The sequence below is a fragment of the Anser cygnoides genome, chromosome 9 (genome assembly GCF_040182565.1).
Source record: "Anser cygnoides isolate HZ-2024a breed goose chromosome 9, Taihu_goose_T2T_genome, whole genome shotgun sequence".
Lineage (NCBI taxonomy): Eukaryota > Metazoa > Chordata > Aves > Anseriformes > Anatidae > Anser > Anser cygnoides.
Genome location: NC_089881.1, coordinates 17,420,766 through 17,445,349, shown reverse-complemented (window position 1 = coordinate 17,445,349; position 24,584 = coordinate 17,420,766). Strand labels below are relative to the sequence as shown.

Here is a 24,584-nt window from a genome sequence, read left to right as displayed (position 1 = left end):
TACTGGGAAGAAGTATCAGGGCTACCACAGCATGTTCTCTTGGTCTAGGGAATCTCTGCTCTGCTGTGTATTTGTTGTATAAAATGAAATAACCTCCGGTGTCTGCACCATGTCTTTCTTATTTTGTTAGAGAAAGTGCTGTATCACTCTCAGAATCTTTTTGGATCCTGGGTGAGAGGCCAGTCTGCAGGTGGCTGCCGTAACAACAGCAGCTTCCCTACCAACCCTAAGTTCTGGCTGAGAGTCTGTGAGAAGAGTGAGGTGTGCATTGCTCTGCTGCAGAAACACAGGAAATACAGTGCTGACTGGGCTGGAAGAATTCAAAATCTAACTCACTTAGTAGAGAAAAATCTGTCTTTGACTGAAGGCATGCAGGTGAAGAATTATCAGGCTGTGGGACTGCATGTCTGGAAGGTAATTTGGAAGTGACGTTTTTCTTTTTGTAAAAAGGTTTCAAAACATTACTGAAACATCTGACTTAAATCATTCATTTCTTGCGGCAGTGATAGGATTCAACAGTTCACACATTTTACACCTCTGATTTATGTTAGAATGATCCCAATTATGTCACAAAGCAGATGCTCTCTGTACAGCCTAGGAGTGGACTAGTACTTGGTTCTCATCTTTGAGTGCCAAGATCCAGAACTTTTGAGCCTACTCCAAACTAGTGCATGATATTTCAAGCTGATTATTTGATGACAATTCCTGAATTTATTCCTCCTGAATATTAACACTTTCTATTCCTCTTTGATGTTCAGCTTGTCTGCTGATATTCTCTTCCTTGTTTAATTTTGTAAAAGTATGCATGTTTAAAAATGGTTTAAAGAATATTTGATCACTTTTTATTAAAAACTGCTCATTTTCGTAAAATGCCATGCATTGTTATGCATCTGTTCTAGGTGGAGAAGAAACGATTTAACCTTCCAAAGACCCTCTCAGCTCCTCCAGTTGTAGGTACCATCTGCCATTCGTATGATAGAGAAGTGCATGTATGCTGTGACCTTTCACCTGGGTATTATCTTGTTGTTCCCAGTACTTTTCTGAAAGATGCAGTAGGGCATTTCTTGCTTCGTGTATTTTCAACAGGAAGAATCTCACTCAGGTAGGTTTAAAAAGAAACAGAAATGTTCTCAAAGTTGTGGGCATGCACAAACACAGGATGTATGGGGTTATGTGCCAGTGTTCAAAATGTTTCTGAAGAGCTGTGCAGAGCATCAAATAATAGTGTTGTTTTCTCTTTGAATTAATGTAAGTAGTATTTTGTCTCCTTGTTTTTTGGATGAAGCAGCTGTTACCTCTTATTTAAAATATCACAGAGTCAGCTGAGTAGCATCCTGACTCTAAATTGTATGCCAGTGTTCTGAGAGAGCGCATATTTCATAAAAGAACTGAGCAGGTTTCTTCAGAACAGATCTCTCCTATGTGGAAGTTGTTTCTTAGCATTCGGAAAAATGAAGGTGTACCAGAGAAGTTAAAAGCAGCTGTTACTATAGTCAGTGATGGGAAAGAAGAGCTGTATGTTATCATGTACTGAAGAAAGTGTTGGCACATGTTCTAACAGATTGCCTGACATACAGCCTTGTTGATAGTGAGCAGTACAGTTTCAAATGCAAATAGAGTGTCAGCAATGGACTCAGATGACATAATACTTGTAGCTTGTCTTTGCAGAACAGGTGTGAAAAATAGCACTGACATGAAGTTGCTGAATGTTGAATGTCTTTAGTTGAATGAAGGATTGGATTGTGAATTAAAGCATTCAACGCTGACAATATGGCAGAGTATTTTAATTGTGAGTGCCTCAAAACATTACTAGCATTCTGATCAAGTGCTTAGAAGGATCACTGTGTATTGTGTCATATTTGATCTTCATAACTTGTGATGGAAAACAGACTTTTTTAATGTACTTGGAGCAGTCTTTTTCCCCCAATATAACAGTGCTTGCTGATCGAACGCAGGATATCAGCAGTATCAGTCCAATAGCTTCTGATCACTTTTAATATTTTAACTGTAGCAGACTACAGAGATATCTCAACACTTCTAAGTCAGTTATTTATGAGCAATTCTGGGTTAGTGACCATAGGCCTGAAATAAATGCTTAAGAAGACATGATGACGAGTAGTTGTGTGGAGTCAACAAAGTTGTATCTTCTTCCAATAAACCTAAAAAAAATGAGGTTGCCTGACAGCTTGTGCCTGGTAAGCTATATACGGAGGCAAAATATACTGTTGGCAACATGTTTAAAAGCTGTTCAAACGTTTTGGTATTCTGATAGTACACTAACAGCTCGTATGTCCTTGGACGGAAGCTGGCAAATTGCAGTATAAAGTCAGAACATGGATTAATCATTTACTCTGCAGAATTTGTAGGCAAGATGGCATCAAGTTCTAGACTGAATAAAGGTCTGCAAAATGATGAGGCTAATTTTGCTATATGGGTGCAAGATGTGGACTTTTATTGCCATTATATTTGGTTTCTGGACATAGCATCTGTGGAACACTTGACTGGATATTTTATCCCATCATCTGTTGCTGTTAAGTGTAACACTTCTGCCTCTGAAATAGAGGTGTCAGTCTGGATACGTGTCTAGAATGGACAGTCACAGAATATCAGAACAGCTGTTACATTAACTGGATGGAAAAGTGGAAGTAAGGACAGATGGTATGTTTGAAGTTACATTGCAATATGATTTCAAATGCTGTGGAACTGATGTTGATACTAGTTTGTTCATGTGGCTGTGAGAAGTGGTGCTGGGCTATGATCGAAACGTGTTAATGTTACAGCAATCAAGTCAGCAGGTAGAATGGAATTCTCTGAATAAAGGCATAGTGGATCCAGGAAAAAAAACAACCCCAGCGTATGTTTTGAACTTACTGAGAGGTGCTTGTGTGTGCTCAAGGCAACACTATCGGCTGTATTGCTTTCAATTATACCTTACAAAACAGTATTGAGAAAAGTGTGTAAACTGTGATACATCATGAATATATAAAAATCTATCTGGTTTTGATGCATAGTTTGCATATGCTATGTTCTTCTGGATGTCCCTGTGTTCCTGTAAGTTGATGTAATGCTAGTCTGTTTTTGTGAGCTGGTTTTCTAAATCTGTGAAATCATAGAGATCTTTGTGCATTTAGTTTTGTTCTCTCTTGTGTTTGATAGTGAGGTAAAACCACCACCACCAGATGCTGCCCTCTCTGAAGAACTCCCAGCAGGTGAATGGGAAACAGTGCAGCTGCAGGGATGCTGGAAAAATGGGCAGAGTGCTGGAGGTAGCAGGAACTTCCCCTCCTTCCATATCAATCCCTGCTTTCCCCTCTCCATTCCTGCAGGACCAGGAAAAAGCAGTGTGAAAGTTACGCTCCGTCAGCACTGCCAAGATAGCAAGTGTCGTCCAATAGGTTTCCATGTTTTCCAGGTAAGACTTCTTCTGATCAGCTTGCTTATTTGCCAGGTGTGAAGGTAAGCCTGTCAGTTATTTCAGTGCTCCTTGCCCTGGGCAAGGGACATACTGCTTTTAGGAGAAGTTCAGGCTGATCCTGTGTAAAGATCAAATTTCCTAGGATTGATTTATCTGTACTTAATACTGCCACCTGGATTTTCTGAAGGCCTTCCCATCCTTCTCTTCTATAGCTCTGTACATAAGAATGAGCATGTGAAGTGTAATAGATACATAAAATATACTTTACTGTGCTGTACCTGGCATTTACAACTATGAAGACTGAAATATTTGAGAAGATAGGCATGTTTTCTTTCTTTTTGCAGGTGCCTAACAGCAGTTGGAAACCAAATACTTCCTCTTTTCTACACTTGGAGCCACTGGTTAGCTGTGTACCCCATTGCTATTCACAGGAAGTAAGCCAACTTTGCAGGCTTCCTGCAGGAAGTTATGTAATTATACCATCCACATACTTGCCCAATACAGAAGGCAATTTTACAGTGGTCATAGCAACCAAAATAGACAGGTAAAAATACGTTGCTTTGTGCATTTTAAGTTTTAAAGCTTTTTAACAAATAGGGATGTTTTTTGACAAGCTGCAGTGAGTTGTAAACTTTATTCCATGTAGTTGCTCCTGATGTGAGTAATAGCAGGTCTGAATCAGAGTCTGTAGATTCTGTAAGATTGTGTTAATATTCCATATGGGTAAGAATGTGGAACAACACCTAGCATAACAGTCTTCTCTTTTCAAAGTGTCATAAACTGATTTGCAAGATCCCCGAGGGCTTTGCACAGAAGTAAGTGTGGTTTTCATTTTCAACAGGAAACGTATTCACAGCCGAGAGACACTTGGACAAGTATTGCAAGAGGTAAGTGATACACTTCTTAATTTCAGTTGTCCTAAAGATGACACAGAGCATCATCAAGGCTTATGTATTAGCTAATATTTGAGAGTTATGCATTAGCGGACTGGACTTTGAATGCTCTTATTTACTTGCTGCAAATTGATGATCAGGGAAGCAGTTATCTTTCTCTTGTTCATCTGCCAAAGCGCTATATGTACTTTCCTCATGGTGCTTGTTATTTTAATATATAGGAAATTAAGTATGTAGTGAAGCTCTTTATTACCGTTGTTTTAGAAAAACAATGTTGCAAGACTGAAGGGGTTATATTTAAAGATGTATTTCTTAAATATTCTGTGAAACTGTTTGGACTTGAGCAAAGGGTACTGCCTGACATCAAGGGAACAAAAAGGTTAGATTCTTCAGGACTTCAAAATTTGGTGAATTTGGAAATGGCAGTTGTAGTTTCCTGATCAGTGACAGAAATTAATGTCTGAATCTAATGTTCAAGAGCATAGTGCTCAGTGCTTTCAGAGTTTTAACCTCTGAAGGATCTAGGCAGTCAGTCTTACTGAGAAGTTGGGCTGTCGATTTCTAGGGTGGATCAGAGTAGAGCTGGATGTCAGTGTATAATTCTAGAAGTTTGTGCAATTTCTGATTACTGAAGTTATGGAATTAACAAGCTTTTTAGTTTCTTTAAGACATTTCACAGGCTAAACTAGCTTTTACCCTTGGTTTCTAAATCCTTCTTTTCTCTATTTTATTTCAATTCCTTACAAGTTTCTTCTCTTTCTTGACAAAGTTAACGGATTAAGTAGTTATTTTCTGCCTTGTTCACTTTTTTGTAGGTTTCATTTACAACTGTGATGAAAAGGTAATCTGGAATTCTCATGCTGTCATTTTGAGAAACCTTGGAAAGCTGAGGAATGCTTCACTTCTTGCTGGTTTTGGTTTCGAATGGGATAAAAAGAAGATGCTCATTGCCCCGTTGTTTTTCCAATGGTACCAACTGTCAGGCCTACAACGATGTCCTTGTAAAAATACCTCCTTAATCATGTACATTCTAAACATGTTCTTCCCATGTGTTTTAGAACCAGCATTGTACAGTGAATCTTCATAATGTACCTCAGTTCTTCACAGATGCAGGTGGAGAATATGTGCATGTTTTAACCCAAGCTGCAGTTTTAGAAGAAAACCAGAAATTGTAGGTGCATAATGGAATAATATTTGGTGGGGAAAAAAAAATCAAGCTTACAGAAGGAGACCAAACTTAAAGAGACCAAAGGGTAAACATGAAGGAAAGAAACTGGAGTCTTTATTCAGGTAGGACATACCTCAAGAACCATCAAAATACACTGGAGTAGAGAAAGTTCCTACACTGCCAGTCATGCTGCCGAGCACTTTATTGCGGGCTCTTTGCTGCACCGTGCATATTGTAGGGTGAAAAGAATTTTTTTTGGGGAGTTTTTCTTTAATGAAAACCACAAACAAAAGAGATAAGACTTGAAAACTTTTGTTTATGGACTACCGTGTCAGACTGCTTTTGTAAATCTGTCAGAATGTATTTTATGCAAGATCTGCCCTCACTGTAAGAAATACGAAGTTTAAGAGACTTTTCTTAATTTCTGTTAGAAAGTATTTCTTATTCAAGGAAGATTTTTTAGATGTTATATTTTCCTCAATAAAAATGGAGTAATGTTAAAAAGTTTTAAAATGTCTTTTATTAAAAAGGTGAAAACTGTCAATGATGTCATGTCTTTTTGTTCTACGATTTTCACTAAATGGAAGGTGGTAATTGGAAATATTAGGAGAATAAGGCTTTCCTTTAGTTTTATGTCTGAGAAATAAGTAACTTTTTGCTTTTGCTTTCAACTACATTCTAGCGTAGTTTATGCTTGTCCCTACTGAACCTTGACAACTGAAAGCACCTGCTCCTGGCTGCATTTTAAGTAGTCAAAACTTTCCACACCTGTTGTGGAAGTATGGGACAATGAAAGAAAAGCCCCTGTGGGTAATGAACGTGTTTGCTTTACCAAATATTGCCATCTTCATTATTTTCTTCATTTCTTGAAAGGCTGTTACTTTCCCTTCAAATAGCAAATTATTGGATGATATAATGGTGTTTCTGAGTAGAAGGAGGGAAGTTCATGAGGACACCTAGATCCGTGATGTGATGAAATAGTGAACAGGTACTGAAGTAGTAATGTAAAAAAGGTGTAAGTATTTCTAAATTGAATATGGTTATAAGAGATCCTATTCTGCATAAATTTATGCATTTGTGAAGCTTATATACTACAAGATACAGTGCTTCCAGGGAGTGTGAAAGGAAAAGAAGAGCCAAAACTTAGTCTGTATAATCTGGTATCTTCCGCAGAAGGATGTAAGAGAAGGCCTTCTGTGAATGATGAGGAATAACAGAATACTGAAACAAAACTGTTTTTTCAGGCAGCCTTGCTGCATCAGAACAGTTGTGCCATTTAAAGTGTGATGTGTGACGGAGCGCACATGCAGGGAAAGCTTGGTACAGGTTGCTTCTCTAAAATGCTACATCTGATTCCACTGCTACTGGGAGTGTGTAAATACGTTTTTTTGATAAAGTAATCGAGTATTTATATATACGTAAGACTTGATTATATGAGCTTACGTAAGTAAACTTATTTTAATTTCAAAAAGTTCAACTGCATGAAATCAGACCTCCTAAATAAAAATACTTCTATATTAATTTGCTATACTGAGTTACCTAAATTTGAATGTAAATGAGATACTTGTTCTTAAAGTAACTGCAGTTACTGACTGGTCAAAGTCCCTCAGCTTTGTAGGATGTTGCAGACTAACGTGGAATAGCCCGCAGTTGGTATGGATGTGGCTGCAGTATTGCACCCAAAATATACTCCATGTTGATTTCCTTTACTCCCTCAGGGAGCTGGAATGTGAACGCCCGAAGCAGGTTGGTAAAGAAGATGAAGAGTTCAACTCGTGCCATCTGTTCCCCCAAACATACACGGTGCCCTGCAGGAAAAAGGGAAAAGAAGTTAGCTGTGTAAAGTGAAGTTGTGAAAAAGAACATAAAACAGTATTCCACTGAGTTCCATAAATCATGTAAGCTAATTATTTTCTTAAGACGTTTCCTGTTTCCGTTCGCCCTTCTGTAAGGACAGAACATGCCTTTAAGGTGACGGGGACATTTATTTACCTGAGAAACTGTTTTTCTAATTATGTAAAGTATTTTTTTTTCCTGGAACATGAATGAGATTCTGCCTTTTTACTTTTGCTTCATGTTCTGTGTCTTGTGTTCTGTGACAATCACAAAGGACTTCTTGGATAAGGAGCCGGGTTTTGTAAAGCTTCATTACTTCAGGGCCTTTACATGTTAAGTAGGGAGAACTGGAATACTGTAGCATGCAACTCTGAAGATAAGTAGAAGGATGTAAATGGTCTTTCTCCAAAAGAAATTAAAAAGGCTACATTGGGTCCTTAGAGCCTAGTACCTTCTCTGTAATACTGTCCAGGAGCAGATATTTAAGAGATGGGAGTGAAACATAGGCAGAATGATATATAGGCTCAGTGATTCATTTTGATGTACTGTTTTTATAGTATATTTCAGATTTTTATCCAAAGTACATTTAATATATATATCTCAATATTCACACTCTTTAGAATATATGTTATATTGAAATACTCATATTATATAAATTGAAAACCACCAAAGCAAGTTAAAAAAAAGAATTTCCTATGCCTAGGTTGAAACAGTAACATAAATTAGTTATCTTCATTCATGTAAACTGGTGGCAAGTTTTTTGATTGACTATATAATGTTCTGTTAAATCCTTGGTTTTGCTGATTTTCTGGAAATGCAAGAGAACCTGTAACTAGATTATTATTGGAGGATTTGGGAGACGGAGATTTGGTTTTCTGATTTATCACAGATTTTTCTCTGTGCGCTTTGTCAAATCATATTACTTTTGTCTTTGGGTTCCCATTTGTAAGGTGAGAATAAAACCTCAGAATGAGGTTTTATAACAACCTTGAGGATGTTAAGAAGGTTAAATATGTTATGGACTAAGAAGGTGAGATACCCTGATAGTAGGGACTATACATATACCAAGAAGATAGCTTTATTCCTCCTAGCCATACTTATTCTCTGTTTTAATGCATAAAAATATAAAATTCAATACAATACTTCTGGCTTTTACAGTAAAACACCTGACTTTACATATTCATTCCAAATGTGTTTTTAAAATTTTAGAATTTAGAAATAGTGGTTTTTAGTTGTGCTGCAAGACGATGAACAGGAATGCTGAAGCGTCAGGGCATTACCTGCTGAGAAAGGTAAGAACGCCTCTTTGTTCACAAAGTTGCCATCCAAATCAAGGAAATGATTTGGGTTGAATTTCCAAGGGGTTTCCCAGTGCTCAGCGTCATACACAACAGAGTGCAGATTTGGCAACACAAGTGTGCCCTGCAAGAAGAAGCAGAGATTGTTTTCTATATGACTGATTCTTTTCTGGCTCTTTCCTTTTGTTTAGTAGATAATAGCGCCATCCTGTGTCTGCGGTGCGTTCTCTGGATTCAGCTTGGTCTTCTCCTGCGTACATCCAGGCATAACGAACCCTTGTATCTTCTCTTTGTTGTAAAGTATTACGTGTTTGGCTCTGTCTACATGTTATCTCATCCTAGGGCTACTGAAGTGTCTTCCTGTCTGAGCTAGATTGCAGCTTGGATTCTTTTAGATGCCTGCCAGAATAATCACAGTAGCTTTCTTCTTTTGTACCCTTTACTGGATCTTTCAATTCCATCACATCAAATTCATGCTCAATGTGTTTGGGACATTCCTAACATGTCAGTGTGACTGTTAGATCTGTTGCTGTAATGAGCCATCGTCGTCTTAAGTATGTGTTTTTTGGGATGAGGGTTTTTTTTTTTTTTTAATTGGCAGGGGTAAGTATGGCTCCAAGCTGCCCCCTTAATTGTGAAAGTTAGCTAGCATGCAATTCATTAAACGCCATTTAAAAATCATTCCTTAAAACACTTGCTCTGCTTTGATGCCCAGACATCATCTGTATTTGGCTAGCAGGAAGAAGGATTTGAATTTTCCCGATGTATTTTTACTACCTGTGCTGTTAGCCTTTTTCCCAAGCCGTTTCTTTTGTATCTGCTAATGAAAACTTAGCCCTGAGCACTCACGTTTGTTTCATGCCTGTGACATGCTACAATATGCTCTCTGTGCCAAGTTAGGAGTTGTTGGAGCTAAGGTGATAGAAATACTAAACATCCATAATCAAAAGCTTAAAAAAAAAAAATGTATTCTATACCTTTTTAATGTGAAAGCCCATCAAAGTTGTATTCCTCACACATTGTCGAGGGACCCCAACAGAGGTAATGTTGCTGTACCGCAAAGTCTCATGAATCACAGCATTTGTATATGGCAGTTTTTTACGGTCTTCATAACTGATGAGATGGGACGGTTCCAGAGCAGCCTCTATCTCTCTTTGAACCCTTTCTGCAAAGAAATGGGAATATTTATTTTTTCCCTTTGTTTTCAGTTTTGTATAAGTGTGGTCCAGGAGTGTGGAAAAAGAAATTGTGTTGTTCTGAAATGCCTTGGCACATAGCTCAACTGCTTTGTTGGTTTCAGTCGATCAAAGAAACGCATATTCCCAAAACACAGGATGGTCTCTGACTTAAGACACATCCCACTTGCTTATGAGGGTAATATCGTTCTGTATTTAAAAAAAAAAAAAAAGTGACGGGTTCTATTTCTAGTATGTTTATGAATACTTTTCAGATCAGGTAGCTTTGAAAAGTTTTAACCCCATTGAAGGTTAGCAAAAATCTTGGTTGCGTACAAAATCATGTCTTTAGCTAGTATTCTGTGTTTTATCTCATTAGAAGGGGGTGGGAGTGATTTTTATTAATTTCTGTTAGTCTTGCTTGGTGATCTGGTGGGGAAACACACTTCTGTTTCATTTGTTTCATTTCTAGACCTCACTTGTTGACATACTACCATTTGAATTCATTGCTAACATTTATTTGCTATGTTGCAAGGGATTGAGCTCATACTTACACTGCAATGACGTTCCTTATGATGTAATGTTGAGTACAGTTCGCTGATAAGGCTTTTACTCACCTTGTATTCCTGGGTATTTCACCATATAGAGCAGTGCCCAGAGAAGGGTGGTACTTGTCGTTTCTGTCCCTCCGAGCAAAAGATCAACCACAGTCTGAACCATGTTGTCTTTATTAAACGTAGAGGTGGGGTCATCTTTGGTCTGTAGAATATATTCACAAGAAGACTATGAAGTGGAGATTTTCAGACTTACCTTTGGTCATGTAGCAGTTGGTTTTAATGGATGAAAAAGGTGAACAGCCCATCAAAAAGCAAAACTCTTGGGTTTACAAGCGGAAGCATGCATATAAGAATTCTATAGTAGTTACTTAAGAGCAAGTATTTATAGTAGGCACCGAGGCCAAGGGGAGGCTTGTGGGGTAAACAGATACTTACTTTCTCTATTTGAGCTAGGTAGAAGTCAATGAGATCCTGTGGATTGCCTGCTTTCTCTCTCTCGTGATTCTGGACCTCATTCATAACTAAACTGTGCATGAAGGCGTTGAATGCAAACACTTCCTGATGCGGTCCTGGGAAATAGTGCATAAGCCATGGGAAAGCATCGTACATCTGTGATTTTAAACAAAAAGGAAGAAACGTGAGCTCTTTTAAACAGAGAACCCAATTCCAATTTACTGATTACTGTGTAAAGTCACTGCAACACTAATTTCAGTTAGGAGAGGCAATACACAAGTCGGAACATGGGAAATAATGGAATGGAAATGTTTGAAAGTAATCATCACCGACTTGATTTTTTTTTTAATTGTGAAGTACAAATGCACTTTAAGGCACAGGAGCAAGAAAATTAGATTCTTACCCTGCCCCAGATAGTAGCTTGAAAGTAGATCACAAAATAAATAGCTTTGATAAGCTTGCTGAAAGATTCATCCTCACTGGAGAAACGATGTCCAAAAACAACAACACAAATTATATTTGCAATAGCATGGACAATGAACGTGTGGGGGTCAAAAGGCTTGCCTGTGAATATAGGAGGTACTTGTGAATATTTCTGAAAAGACTGTAGTGAGAAATAATACAGGAAGAAGGCAGCTTTTTTTTTAAATAGTAAAAGTAATAACAGTTCAAGTTGTAGATTATCAGATAGATAAATTTCATACAATTGAACTCTAGGTTAATACAAATTAACTGGATGGATTGCATTTGTAGGGAGTCTTAATTTTCAATCTGCTTTAAATTTTTATAAAAACAGTAATTACTGGCTTTGAGAAGACAAACGTTAGATCTCCTTTCTCCTGCTTCTGACTTGTGATCCAGGTTGTCTGAAAGCACGAGCACTGGATTAGAACATATGCCTTCAAATCTGGAGGCAGATAAGTACGTTTGGAAAAAAATAAAGCAACAAAAAACACGAAAAAAAAAGTAAAGTCTGAATTTTGTAGTCATGTTAAAATGACTTGTCTGTTTTGTTTTCAAGTGCAGCATAACATTCAGTTATATATATATATATATATATATGACTCTTTTTTTTTATTCCCACAGATTGGAAAGGCAAAAGTTGCATAACGCTAATTTTACAGGATGGAACACAGCTCCTATTAAAAAGGGTTAAAGTAAACAGAAACTAAACCTGGAAAAAAAAAATAATCAAGTACACGTTTAAATGGTGAGGACAACCTTTGAATTATACTAAGGAAGATGGTGGATTATGCATTTCTGACTTCAGTCCAACATTCGTAGTGCTTCTTGGAAAAAGTAAATACAATTATTGGGTTCAGTATGGGGAAGAGTTGCATAGAAGGTAAAGATTTGGGCTGTACCAGGGACTCAGACTAGATGGTTTACTCATTTCTTACATATCCACGGATCTTTAAAATGTTGCTCTCAGAAGATAGATGGGCCATTTTGCTATATGTAGGGCAAAGTAAGAAGGGAACTTCTCTGGTTTCACATCAGTATGGAATATGGTGTGGGTGAGGGATTTGGCTTATCAGAATATTTACATTTAGTTGCTTTATTTTGGCATCTTGCTAAAATTCTACTGGTTTCTATTTCATCTAAACCCTAAAAAGGAGTTTTGTTGGACAACTGAACGATACATTCCTTGTGTTGGGCTTCTTTCTCTGCCAAATCCTAAAGGCTTGCTGCCCTAGAATGACTTGCGGCAGGTCACAATTTGTATTCTTTATGGAAGAAAACAGGGTTTTTCTCTGGGGTTTTGATAGGGTTTTTCTGAATGTAAAAATTGTTACCAGCTGTCCTCGAGACTGTGTTGATAATAAACATGTTTTACTACCCTTACTTTAAAAAAACAATTTCATATTGCCAGCTGTGCAGACAAAACATTTTTTTTGCTAAGAATGCAATTAAGAAGCTGGTAAAGTCCCACTAATAGGAAAAATAATACCTATGTTACTTTTTTTTTTTTTTAAAGGGGGGTGTGAAACTTTTATTCCCCTAACCCAATATATTTCAGAAAATGCTCTAAGTCTTATTTTTTCTAGTGAATTTACCTTTTGTGTTTGCAAAGATGTCCAGAAGGTGATGGGCCTCTGTTTGAATTTGATACTCCAAATTGTTCTTACCAAATCCAAGGCTTCTTATAACCATCATGCCAAAGCGTCTCTGTTGCTTCCAGGTGTGCCCGCTTGTCAGAAAAATACCTGAAGAACACAGAAACCTTTATTTGATTGCTAGGGAGGGAAATCCTTTCACTGCAGGAGGCAATCTGAAACTGAGTGGTCAGGGGTTTTGGTAAAGGCAGAACAGCTTTCTCTACCAGTGTCTTCTCCGTGAACATTCTTCAGTTTTAGAACTGATACAATTGCAGGGCAACTCCTCTCAGCAAGTATTTCTTTAAATCTATGGGAAAAAGCCAGTAGCATGCTCTATAAGAGGAGTTTTTTTTTTTTTCTCCTTAATATGCTAGCTCTGCACGGAGCCTTTATGCTACATAAGCCCAGTTATGTGTTTGTATAACGGTAGGTTGTGTTTTATAGGAAAGCATCTTTTTTCTTTGTCTTGTTCATATTTCAGTATGGTGACATCTCCTACCTTTCTCGCCCATCATGTCCCTGTAGAATGGGGTGAGAGGTCTTCCAGAAGTCTCCTGTGAATGGGTAATTATGCCCTCTTTTACTGCTTTGTACCCGTTCAGTATAACAACAGGTGTCTGTCCCATCCACAGTGTGTAGATATTTCCATAGATTTTGGTCAACTGAAGAGTTAATAACAGTAAATTAGTACATGTGAAATAGGGAATACATACACTTAATTATTCATTTTAAGAGTTTCCTGTTGCTATAGCTAAACTCATTTGCCATCAAATTAGGTCAAGGGTATCAGAAAAATTTAGCCTTCTGTTGTAATGTGCTTTGGGAACAGACAATAATCGTACTTTACAGAATAGATACTAAGGGCATCTCTCAAAAGAGCACCTCTGAAAATGTCACAAAGAAACTCTGTTAGCTCAGAATCAAAGAACAAAGGAATACATGCAAAATCCCCCAAATTTTCTGTTAATTTTCATTAATGACTTAAATTGTCAGATTTTTTCTTGCTTCTAGCTTCTGGAGAAAGCAAAGCAATATTTTTGGATTCTTTCCTGTAGCTTTCCCATGATTATTCATATTTGCCTCTATTGGCCCTCCTCAGATTATGCTCATATTTTTCCTTAAAACAGTTTGAAGCAAATTCCTTAGTTGTAATTTTATTTGGCTTATAAAGGACTCATGTTGCAAGCAGAACAGCAACCATTTTTTTCCTGTTCCATTTTAGTAATAATCTGTGCATTGCTGACTTTTGGTGGACAAACAAGGGGTCAATTTACATTATATATTTGGTCTTCTAATGGCCACTCATGGCCTGGACATGTTCCAGTGATATCAGTGTCAGGCAAAGGAAATTCTACTCGAGATGTTTTACAAGACAAGAGATATCAATATGAAAATAGAAAACAAAACTGACAATGGAATATCATGGTACTGCATTTAGTCTTTGTGATAATGTTATACATGGATTTTACTGTATCCAAAAGAGAGAGAGAAAATGTGATAAAGCATTATGATATATTTTACTAAGGAATATTTTTATTAATGCAGGGTCTTTGGATTCTTTGATATTAGTTGATAATTAAGATTGAAGATTAAAATAAAAAAGCCCGAAGTTTAAACTGTTCTTATGCAATGTACAGTGTATGTTAAAATAGATGGATTTTCAACCACAGATATAAATAAATACCTTGGCGAGAGTTTCTCTGCGAAGTTTGAAGTCCAGCAGCCACAAGTTTCCAATGACAGGGAGAGGGACTGGTCCTGGAGGAAGCTGGCTACGCATCCATTGCAGCTTCAGGAACTGCAAAATCAGGAAAGATGCTACCAGAGCTATAAAAATCTCAACAATCCCCAACATCTTATGAAATTTTTTTGCTTCTTGCTGTTTTTGTGTATGACTCTGAAAATACGAAGTTCTGTAGATGAATGAGTTTGCCTCTACTGAAGTCTATCTCTTTCTAGAGAAAATATGCCATCTCTCTCTCTCGTTCTCCTTCCCTCTCTCTCGACCTGCGGTTTTTCCAAGCTGAAGTCCTTAGAAAACTTTGAAATATGTGATCCCTTGCAGTTAGCCAAGCCACACCTACTCAGTTTTATGATCTGTAATTGTGATCTTTTTCTTAGAATTTTGTTTTCTTCCTATTGTTGATATTGGTTCTAAATGGTAATTGTCAGTTATTCAAGGATATCAGGTGTCTTGCATCATGGTAACACCTCCTGTAGCTAAACACTGAAATGCCAAGGATGCATTACTTATTACCTTTCTGAATCACTACAATTAAGTGTTTTCTTTTACAGAAGCAGAAATGTGTACATAATACTTGTCCATTAGGATACAGTCTCTGAGGAGAACAAGAATTGAATTCAGGCAGCATAAGGCTAAATGAAGTATCCTAATACACATATTACACTTAAGACATATCTACTTTCCACTTTTATCATATTCAAGATTAAGTTATGACATTATGCTGAACATAATGGAGACAATATTGTGCTGTCAAGTGGATATTATGGTGTTTTCTAAACACTTTTTTATGCCAAGGATGCAAATTTCCTGATGGAAATTTTGGATGTGAAAAATGCAAAGGTCCTGTTATATTTGTGAAAAAGAAAAATAAACTGAAGAAAGAGGCTTAATCGTTATTAATTTGTTGATCCTGTAAGCTTTCCAGAAGAGGTTTGTGTGTAGCAAATTTTAACTTGAAAAGAGTCTTACATTTATTATTCACTGACTTTCTTTGATGGAAAGAACTTTTCTTTTCATGGACAGAAAGTTGCTTTGAGAGTTTTTGGAATCTCCACAACTGCAAAGCAAACAAATGGCCTAATTTTGGTATTTTTGGACAAGATGGTGGAGTGAGGTCTCCTTTCTGGTGATTTTTTCTTTGACTCATTTAGAACAGTATTTCAGACCTCATCCTCCATCTTGTCTATTCCTGTTGGGATGGCAAAATCTATTTTCTCTTAAATCTGCTTCTTCTCTTTGCTTTTTCAGCTCCTAGTCATTGTAAAAGCTGCAGATGTTTCTGATTTAGCAGTGCCAAAGAAGCTGCAGTAGCAAACCTGGAGATAACTTAGAGTGCCTCACTGTATCGTCAGGAACCATCTTCTTTGGAAAAAAAGATGTATGACTCCCAAACATACGTGGGACTTCCCAGGCTGAATCATTTTTAGGACCCAAGTCTGAAGTAATGTGCTAAATACCATTGTTTATAGCTGAACATAAGCCTTAGCTATGGCAGTTTACATCCCTTATACTGTGAGCTTTCTTTATCTCTTGATTATTTGGTGCCTCGTGGGCCTGTTTATGAAATTTTACTTTGTATAGTTCTTTTTTTTAATTATTTTTTTATTAGCTGATACACTATATTGGATTTTTCAAGACTTGAATAAGAACCCAGCTAATATTATTATATATCTTCAAGTAAGTATAGGAGATTAAAATAATAAAATAATAATAAAATAATAAAATAAAATGTATCAATTGTAATCTTGCATCGTTCAGTCTTTAAAAATATGTGGACAAGGATTTGTCTTTTTTTTTTTTTTCTTTAGTGGACTTCCAATTCAAACATGTAGGGCAGTTTCAGGGGGCTGCAGACAAGCAACAACACTGCTACATTTGCTTACTTTACTTTTCTGAGCAGCTACCGCTTGTTCTTCCTGTGCATTAACATGCAGCTCTTCTGCTTCAGTGGGCTGCACATGCAGAGGCCTTACAGAAACTGGAGGTGGAAAAACTATCAGAAAGAGTGTGCCTGCACGCTGTTTTTGGTGTTTGTTCAGTTCTTTGGACAGAGAAGTAGAAATGGCAGAGGTTGAAGAGCATCATTTTCAGCAGCATGGTTTTGTGTATATTTGAAGAGTTAAACAAAAAGCTATGAGGAGCAATTTAAAATTAAACGCTTCTTATGGCTTTACCAACCACCTCTTACTTTTGCATAAATTGCAGTGTTACTGAGTTGTGCTACTGAGCACTCTTATATCCACACAATTATTCAGGTTATGATGCTATTTGAGGATTTGAAATGAGTTACCTGATGAAGTTGGCTAAATAACTCGACTTACCATTTGTGTGTGTCAGAACTTTACTTCATTGTATGCTTTTATCCCATTTTCATCTAGCTGAACCTCTATGGTTAAAAGGAAGGAAGCTCTATTCTATTTCTCATTGTTTGTGCACTTACCATTTGCAGTATCTGCGACAGTGAAATGCCACTGAGAGCTGTTGACAGATGCATGCCATCAACAAAGGTATGACTTAACACACTTCAAAATTACCAGACCTAAGCCGAGTTGAGCCTTAAAATTACCTATTAATAATGGCAATTAAATGCCAGCGTGCTTCTACATTGATAGATTTAAAAACACAAAATATTCTACTTGTCCCTCCAGTCCACTCTTTTTTCCTTTTTTCTTCTTTCGTTTAAATCTGTTGAATGGTCGGGTTTGGCGAGCATGTCATTGATTATCAATTTATGCTCAGTAACCCCGTTGCTTTCTAGCTTAATGTTTTGTGGAACCCATAGGTGGCAGCACTGTAGAGCAATCAGAAACATAATGTGTGGTGACAAAAATGCTTTAAGGTATTGTATTGCAACTGCTTGACACCCACCATGTTGAATGAGTGTGGCTTGAAAGTCCTCATCTGGTTGCCTCTTGAAGCAGTCATTGACAGTTTCTAAAGGCTGAATCTCCATGGTGTGTCATGGTGTGGTGTCTGCCATAGTGTTGAAGTCTCCACTTACTATGACATTTTTTTGCCCTTGCTGCCCTTCTGGTTGGGGTTGTAGTACGTGTTGCCAGCTTGCTTCAGGCCTGCGGGAGGTCGGTGCTGGCTCTGATAGTAGATCTCTCCTCTGTAGCTCTGGCATTGTACCCCGTTTGGATTAAGTTATTGACTCGTAAACCTGTGCTCTCATTACCACGATGAGTTAATTTGACATAAAGCCTTCTCTGATGTACAGGGCTCCTCCATTACCAGCATGCTCAACTTGATGATCTTAGAGTTATTTTCCAACATAGATGACTCCATGGTTTTACGGTCCACTGTCTTTGCGCACTTTGCATTGCAGTGTTGCGGTGTACCCCATGTGAGCAGTCTTGCTACTTTTGCTGTGACCCCATCCTTCTACCTGATTGCTCCCTGAGACCTTTCTGCAGGGTAAATCTGGGTCCCCCTGAGTAAGGCTGGGCCTAACAAGAGGCTTAGGCTGGGTCTGGCCTTTTGGACAATGTGGGCAGTGTGTTTTCCTAGTGCTCAGTGAGAGTTGTGGGTATCAAATGAAGTGTGGTGAGGCAGAGTTTTCTGGAAAAGCTTAGGCAACAGTTTGCTTAATTTTTTTCTTCCTTGTAAACTGTTTAGAGGGATTCAGTGTTCCCTATTTTAATATTTTCAGCATTTGTGAGCAGCACCTGTTCACATAAATCTTGCTCCCTCTTGTCTGACAAGTACTATTGCAAGAGCTCACCAGTAAAGATGACAGATGTTCAGTCTGTTTATTTTGAATAGGTGAGGAAATCTGCTTTTGTAATGAAGGCTTCAAACCATAAGAGTGGGAAGCAAATGCAATGCCTGCAGGGGACAGGGAAAGAAACAGCATCATCAGAATCATCAGAAAGGTGAGAGGCGAATAAACGTCGAGTGTGGTGTGCTGGAGCTGGAAAGGGCTGTGCCCAGGGTGTGTGTTGCCTGATGTGCTGTAAATACCAGGGTTTGGGTTTTTTGTTGCAGGTCGCAAAGACAGATTCAGTACGTGTATTAGAAAACACTGTGTGGTTCTATGCTGTGCATGTGTTGCTTGGCATGGTAGCATATACTTGCTGCCTGGCCTAGTGTCAAGCTAAACATAACAGACAATTGCTAAGCTCCCTTGCAGGTTTTTTTCAGTGGAGATAATTTGGATTTCTCAGCTCAGCTTTCCTTCTCTCCTGTAGCTCTCTGTCTTTCAAGAGCTTCATAACAGGAGCTGTTAATTGGTCAGTGGATTCAGAATTTCTCTGTGGGAAAAGAATTACAGGCATGGCATGTTCAAGCAAACACCAAGGGAGAGTTGCTTAGAGCACAGACTTAGTGTGAAAAGAGGACTGGAAAAAGCAAGCCAAGAAAATTGCTGTTCTGATTTTCTGTTCTACTCAGGAAGAGAGAACTTTGCTTACAACATTATAAACAAACAGACTACAGCAGGATGCAAAAATCTATCTCACTGGGGCCTGAAAACTGATGAGCTTTAAGGTTGTGTAGGCAACATACTGGAATGGGACTTGGGAGATTCAAACACTGTTCCTAGATCTGTTCATAGCTTGTCTATGACTGAGGAACTTGCTTCATCTCTCTAGGCCTAATCAAACTTGATGTTCCCTTTTAAAAAGAGCTTAAAGCTTAAACTAACGAAAGGTAAGATATAGATGGCAGTTATGGCTGTTTCTCTTGTTACTGTGCTTTCCCTGCCCTGTGCAGTTGTTGCAATCGCTGCCTGCTTCTGTGACCTGAAACCTTCATTACAAAAGAAGATTTTTGATCACACTTACCTGTAAAGATGACAGAGATGTTGAGCTTTGCAATAGTGTTTGCCAGGTAAGAATGAGCAGGGCTTCTTGCATGGAGAGGTGCTGCTCATGTATAATGGAGATATTGAAATAAGGAAAAGTGATTGTGCATCGGGTCAGTTGCCCTGTTCTCACTAAAGCATCAGGAAGAAGTAATTACTGTTTTGCAGATAGTCTTATTTTTGGAATTTCCTAATGTTTGAATATTTGTAGCCTCAACATTGTTTGACAGTTTTTCAGAGCAGTATCTAGTAGCCTAGATGTTGCACTTGGAATGCCAAAAGTCATGGACAGAACAAAAAATTTCAGATAAGACAAGCTGAAATGGGTATTAAAGTTCTGTTTCTTCCTGAAAAGGAAATAGTAACTTTGAGTTCTACAATGATAGCTGAGAAATGTTCAGCTGTGTAACTTCTGAGAGTAGAAAGTAATAATGCTTATGCCATTCTCATGCAGTAAGTAATGCAGGCTGAATATTGAAGTTTCTGCTTGCTCAGGATTGAGAAATGTATAATCCATTTTCAACAGTGTGGCGGTGCCCTAATGAACAGCAACTGACACAGGTCTATTGTGGCAGGACAGAATTCAGAGAAGCTATTAATTGTATGGATTCTTTTTGATACAGGAGAGCTCATCAAGGAGTGACTGAAAGGAAAAGATGAATGCTGTATGTTTTGTTTGTTTGTTTTCTGGACATGCTTTTTGTTTCATGTTGTTTTTCTACCACCTTTCTTTTGTCTGTTACTGGGTGTGATACATGGTAAGCTGCAGAAGTTCTGAAAAAGCTGTAGAGTAGAAACTTACTAAATGAAAAGCCCCGATGTGGGACAAAAAACAATGAAAATTTGCAATTGTTTGGAACAAGTATCTTGCAAATATACTATTTCAAACATCACGAAAATCAAGCAAGTTCAAAATCTTAGTGATTTTTTTTTCCTTTTATGACCACTCACGTTGCAGCCTACACTTACTGGATCACCTTTGTGCAGATATCTTTTACCATACAGAGGCTGCCAGAAGAATATACACAGTTTAGAAAGTATAAAGCAATTATCTATTGCCCAATATACTAGCTAGCTTTGGTTACCATGATACCTGGCTAAGCACTAATGCTTACTGCTGCTCTTGAGACACTGCATGAGACTCTGCTCACCAGTCAGCCACCAGATGGGGAAATGTCAGCCCCTGACACTCCTTGGATCTAGCTGATTTTCAGTGTTGCTTACTTGCTATCTTTCAATTCTCTGTTTTTTAGGTTTTACTCTTTTTATGTCAATACTTTTTCTCATCAACCCTTCAGCTGCTAGTGATTACAATCTCAACAATTACAATCCATATCTGTTGTTATTTACTTTGCAGAGCTTTAGTTTATGTACTTTCTTGCACCTAATTTTCTCAGCAAAATTGAAGCTTAAAGGCCCGTGGTAATATGGCTGTCAGGTTAGGTTTTCCAATCAAGGATCTTGTAATACTGAATACTTCCATCTATCAACAAGTTATTTATGAAAGTGTGTGCTTATATGACATAAAAACGAGCACTGTGAACTGGACAAATAACCTGAAAAATTCACCTGTAAGGTTTGAGATAATGTGCCTGTATACTGTGGATTATTTCTCATTATATATGGTAGAGAGGGTAAGCAAAAGTGCACATAAGGATCTATGTTTTATAGCAGATCACAGACTTAAACATGAATGAATATGTCAAACTCACTGAACGATGCAAGCAGATGTTCCTGGATGGGTTAAGACTTGTTATGTTCTCTAGTCCAGTCCAAAAATCTGTGTCCAGAGTGAAAGATCAAAATTAATCGTCTCAACATATTTGTCGTAATTCATTAAAGTTTTGGCCACCATTTTGCTGTTTTTTTTTTTTAAAAAAAGAAAAAAGATTAAAGCAGAAGCAATCATAAAAGGTGAGCCTGAAGGTCCATCCAGCCCACTGTCTTATCTCTAGTCGTAGTCAACCACTGATGCCTGAAAGTAAGAAGAAAATATGGCAGGCATGTGCCTCTAATTATTTCTCTGATAATTTCCTACCCTTCAGGACTTTCTGAGCTAGTGGTCATGACTCTGAGCCAGTGGTGGCAGTATCCAGCCTATTTTCTGCAGTTTTCCAGCTTTTGGTCAGGGGACTGTGTATGCATGTAGCTGAGACCTTAGAGTGTTCCATGCCCAGTTGAAATGTGTTTGTGATTTGCCATTGCAATCTGACAAACCTTGACCGGGTGGGTGATGGTATTTACTGATGAAGTTTAGAGGATGGTAGCTTGGTTGTGCCAGTAGTTCCTGTACTGGTAAGAACTACATGGGAGATGCTGCACCGGGGTATGAATCCGTGGCTTCCTTGTAGATAACAGACCCTAGGCAGGACAAAGCTGTGCCTCATTCCATTAGCACAACTAGTGCAAACCAATCACTGGTAGATCATCTAGGTAGTTTATCTATCTATTGTTGCAGACTGCTATGGTGATCATGTCTGCTGTCTTGGTAACAGCCTTGAAGGTGGACTTCTAGAAGACTATGGGCCAAAGTTTTAAAGACAGTAAGTGTGGTGACCTAGTAGAAGTAACTGGCTGTGCAGGCAGGGTTAAAATTCCCTGAAATGCTAAATTATTTTGGATTCTCAATGTTTTTCTTACAGGTGCAATGTTTTCATTTAGTTACTAATTCAATCCCAGTTAGAAAAAGTAGAAATTTAAAAAACAGTTGTATTTCTCCTTGGTTTCTCTGAATGTATAATGAATAAAGGGATGATGAAATTTCTGTTATAATAAATCAGAAGGATTTCCGAGATGAACTTGGAGAAAGCATCCTTAAAGAGAGTCAACACTGTAGAGTACTGATAAAAGTGCCTTATGATTTTTTTTTGTTTATTTTGAGTAATGTGTGTTGAAGTTTGCGTTTCAAAGTAGGTGCTTTTGTTCCTCCCTTACAGTTAGGCAGAGATTCATCCCCTATCTTTCACAGGGGGAGAGAATTTATTACCCCCAGGCTTTAGTAGCACGGAGATAGAGAGTGCGAGGAAATTTGCAGTGTTTAAGCTCAGAGAATCTGAGCTGTGTACTTAGCTGCTGAGGGAACTACTGTATTACGTATGTAAATTCAGTGTTTGTGGGGACAATTGACCAGCTCAGCTTTGTGTGTGAACGGCCACCATCAGTTGTTCCTTTAACAAGAAGAGTATCTTCTGGCTTCTCATATGGGTCAGGCATCAGCAGGTGTAGGACTCTGCAGGCATTTGTTTAAAACCAGGTTTTGCTACAGACATTGTAACTTAACAATAATAAAAAAAAAAAAGCAGAGAACATATAATGAAAAGAGCTCTGGGAGTGAAAGAAAACACGACATTGAAACAACAAATTTCTCTCTTGAATTATCTGAAGTAAAAATATTTGTTCCTTAATTGAAGCCATGATTCCTATTGTCATAGCATGTTGGAAGACAAAAACTTGTTGAATATGCAGAGAGTAAATTCCTAGTGATCTGGAAGGGAAAAAGATTGAAAGAGAAGGTGATGAGTTATCTATTGATTTTTGGATGTCACAAGAACTTTTTCAGAAGTTTCAGAAGAACTCTTCGGAGCAGAATAAGGTAGCTTCAGATGGTACATTCACAGCTGTTAATTTCTTAGACAGATCTCCCTTATAAGACAGACCTGAAATGCTGTCAGTCAGTCAGACTGTCATGTTCCTGGTCACGTTTCTCATGAAACTGCCATGGGTACATAGATGCTTTCTCCTGGAGCTGACTTCAAGCGCTATCCTTGAAAAACTCAGGCAGATGAGTGTTACTGCAGCTTATGACATTACCCACATAATGAAGTTCTTGTGAAATTATTACCTTTATGATAAACTGTTATAACTGGCTAAGAGAAGCTTTGTGCTGAGTACTGTAGACCTGAGAATCAATTTTCCTGTGTGATGTTTCTCTGAGATCACTCTTAACTTGCTACTGCAAGTAGTAGTACTTCAAGTATATTGGTCACCTTCTTGCTTGGGGAGACTGAAGCAGGAAAACACACACAGCTGTCTAGCATTTTAATCTAGTTTGCCTAATTATTTATTAAAAAGATAGTACTTTTTGTATAGTTGCTGAATCTACAATAACAAAGTGTGGCAAGTGGCAAATGCAAAAGGAGTATTCTTTCCCATACTCTGAATGAGGGCAATCCACTGGAATTTAAGTAACAGCTGAGGTTAGTAATGTCCTTAATGCAGAAATTAGTATTGTCAGAATTTATTTTTTCAGAAAGAATGTTGTGCTTTTAAAATGTTTTTGGAGAACCTGAGAAGAAAAACTGTCATGATACTGGCTGCTTATCTCATTTCTTGATTGAACTGAAGACTGACTATGGAAATGTATCATGAAGAAGTAATTCAGTTTTCCAGTTTCTCTCTGTTTGGGATTTTAGGAAGAAGCTGGCAGTGCTGAATGTGTCCATGAATCCTTCAGTTTAAAAAAAAAAAAAAAATCAGCTGTCATACCTAGACATAAACACGTGAAGAGGAAAACAGTACCCTCCATCTGAAAGTGTGGGTGTATGAAATGCCCAGCTGTTATGCAATAAAACTATCATGGACTGAACTACAGGGCCAAAGTATGCAAAGTCACAGCTGTGTTTACAGAAATGGAAACCTGATCAGAACTGAGAAGTTATTAGATAAGAAGCTGTGAGTGATTTCAGACAAGATGTGTATTTTAAAATTCTTCCAGATGTAGCAATGAACCTTTGTCAAATACCCGCCAGACATACACGATGACTTTGTAATACACACCTGAGCATTTTTTAATAAAGCTGTTGATTGTATATCCCTTTGCATTGTAAGTCTTGCATTAAGGTTGCCTGTGATGCCTGATGAGCAGCAGTTCAAGACGAAAGCAAAAAGGCACCGTATTTCTTAGTTGCAGTGCTGCTTGCAAACCAGGAAGGGATTATCAAGGGATTATCAACCTTATTTAGTAATCAAAGAGGAGAAGGTATATTCATACCAGAATATAACCTTCGTCCTGTAAGTAAAATGGTTTTATGGCCTCTCAGTCCATCATAATGAAACGTGAACGCCCTTATTTAAATAAGGCTTGTGTCAGGCAATAGTGATTTGTACTTGCAAGTTAGTGATATACTACATGCCCTCAACGAT

General features: G+C 37.9%; 2 protein-coding genes across 5 annotated transcripts in view; one reads left to right on the top strand and one right to left on the bottom strand.

Annotated features, from left to right (window-relative positions):
- Positions 1–24,584, top strand: part of CAPN10 (calpain 10) — a 32,778-nt gene that overhangs the window by 7,930 nt on the left and 264 nt on the right. Inside the window, exons 8-17 of one of the 4 annotated variants that reach the window (XR_010833672.1) lie at positions 131–414; positions 900–1,102; positions 3,157–3,412; positions 3,760–3,849; positions 4,257–4,302; positions 5,124–12,005; positions 13,376–13,458; positions 14,565–16,079; positions 17,088–17,145; positions 18,404–18,513. Coding sequence is in view for 3 of the 4 variants with exons in the window: in XM_048076753.2 (XP_047932710.1) it covers positions 131–414; positions 900–1,102; positions 3,157–3,412; positions 3,760–3,849; positions 4,257–4,302; positions 5,124–5,395 (1,151 nt within the window). In the remaining variant the exon portion in view is untranslated. Of the gene's footprint in view, positions 1–130; positions 415–899; positions 1,103–3,156; positions 3,413–3,759; positions 3,960–4,256; positions 4,303–5,123; positions 12,006–13,375; positions 13,459–14,564; positions 16,080–17,087; positions 17,146–18,403; positions 18,514–24,584 lie in introns of those variants that run through there. The other 3 variants (XM_013201710.3, XM_048076753.2, XM_013201709.3) reach the window with 3 other exon arrangements.
- Positions 7,106–14,749, bottom strand: LOC106049398 (cytochrome P450 2J2-like). The gene is made up of 9 exons (XM_013201713.3): positions 14,579–14,749; positions 13,394–13,556; positions 12,853–13,002; positions 11,199–11,359; positions 10,778–10,951; positions 10,403–10,544; positions 9,588–9,775; positions 8,593–8,734; positions 7,106–7,284 (listed from the first exon to the last, which is right to left on the bottom strand). The coding sequence occupies exons 1-9, from the start codon at positions 14,747–14,749 to the stop codon at positions 7,106–7,108; spliced, it is 1,470 nt and encodes a 489-aa protein (XP_013057167.2).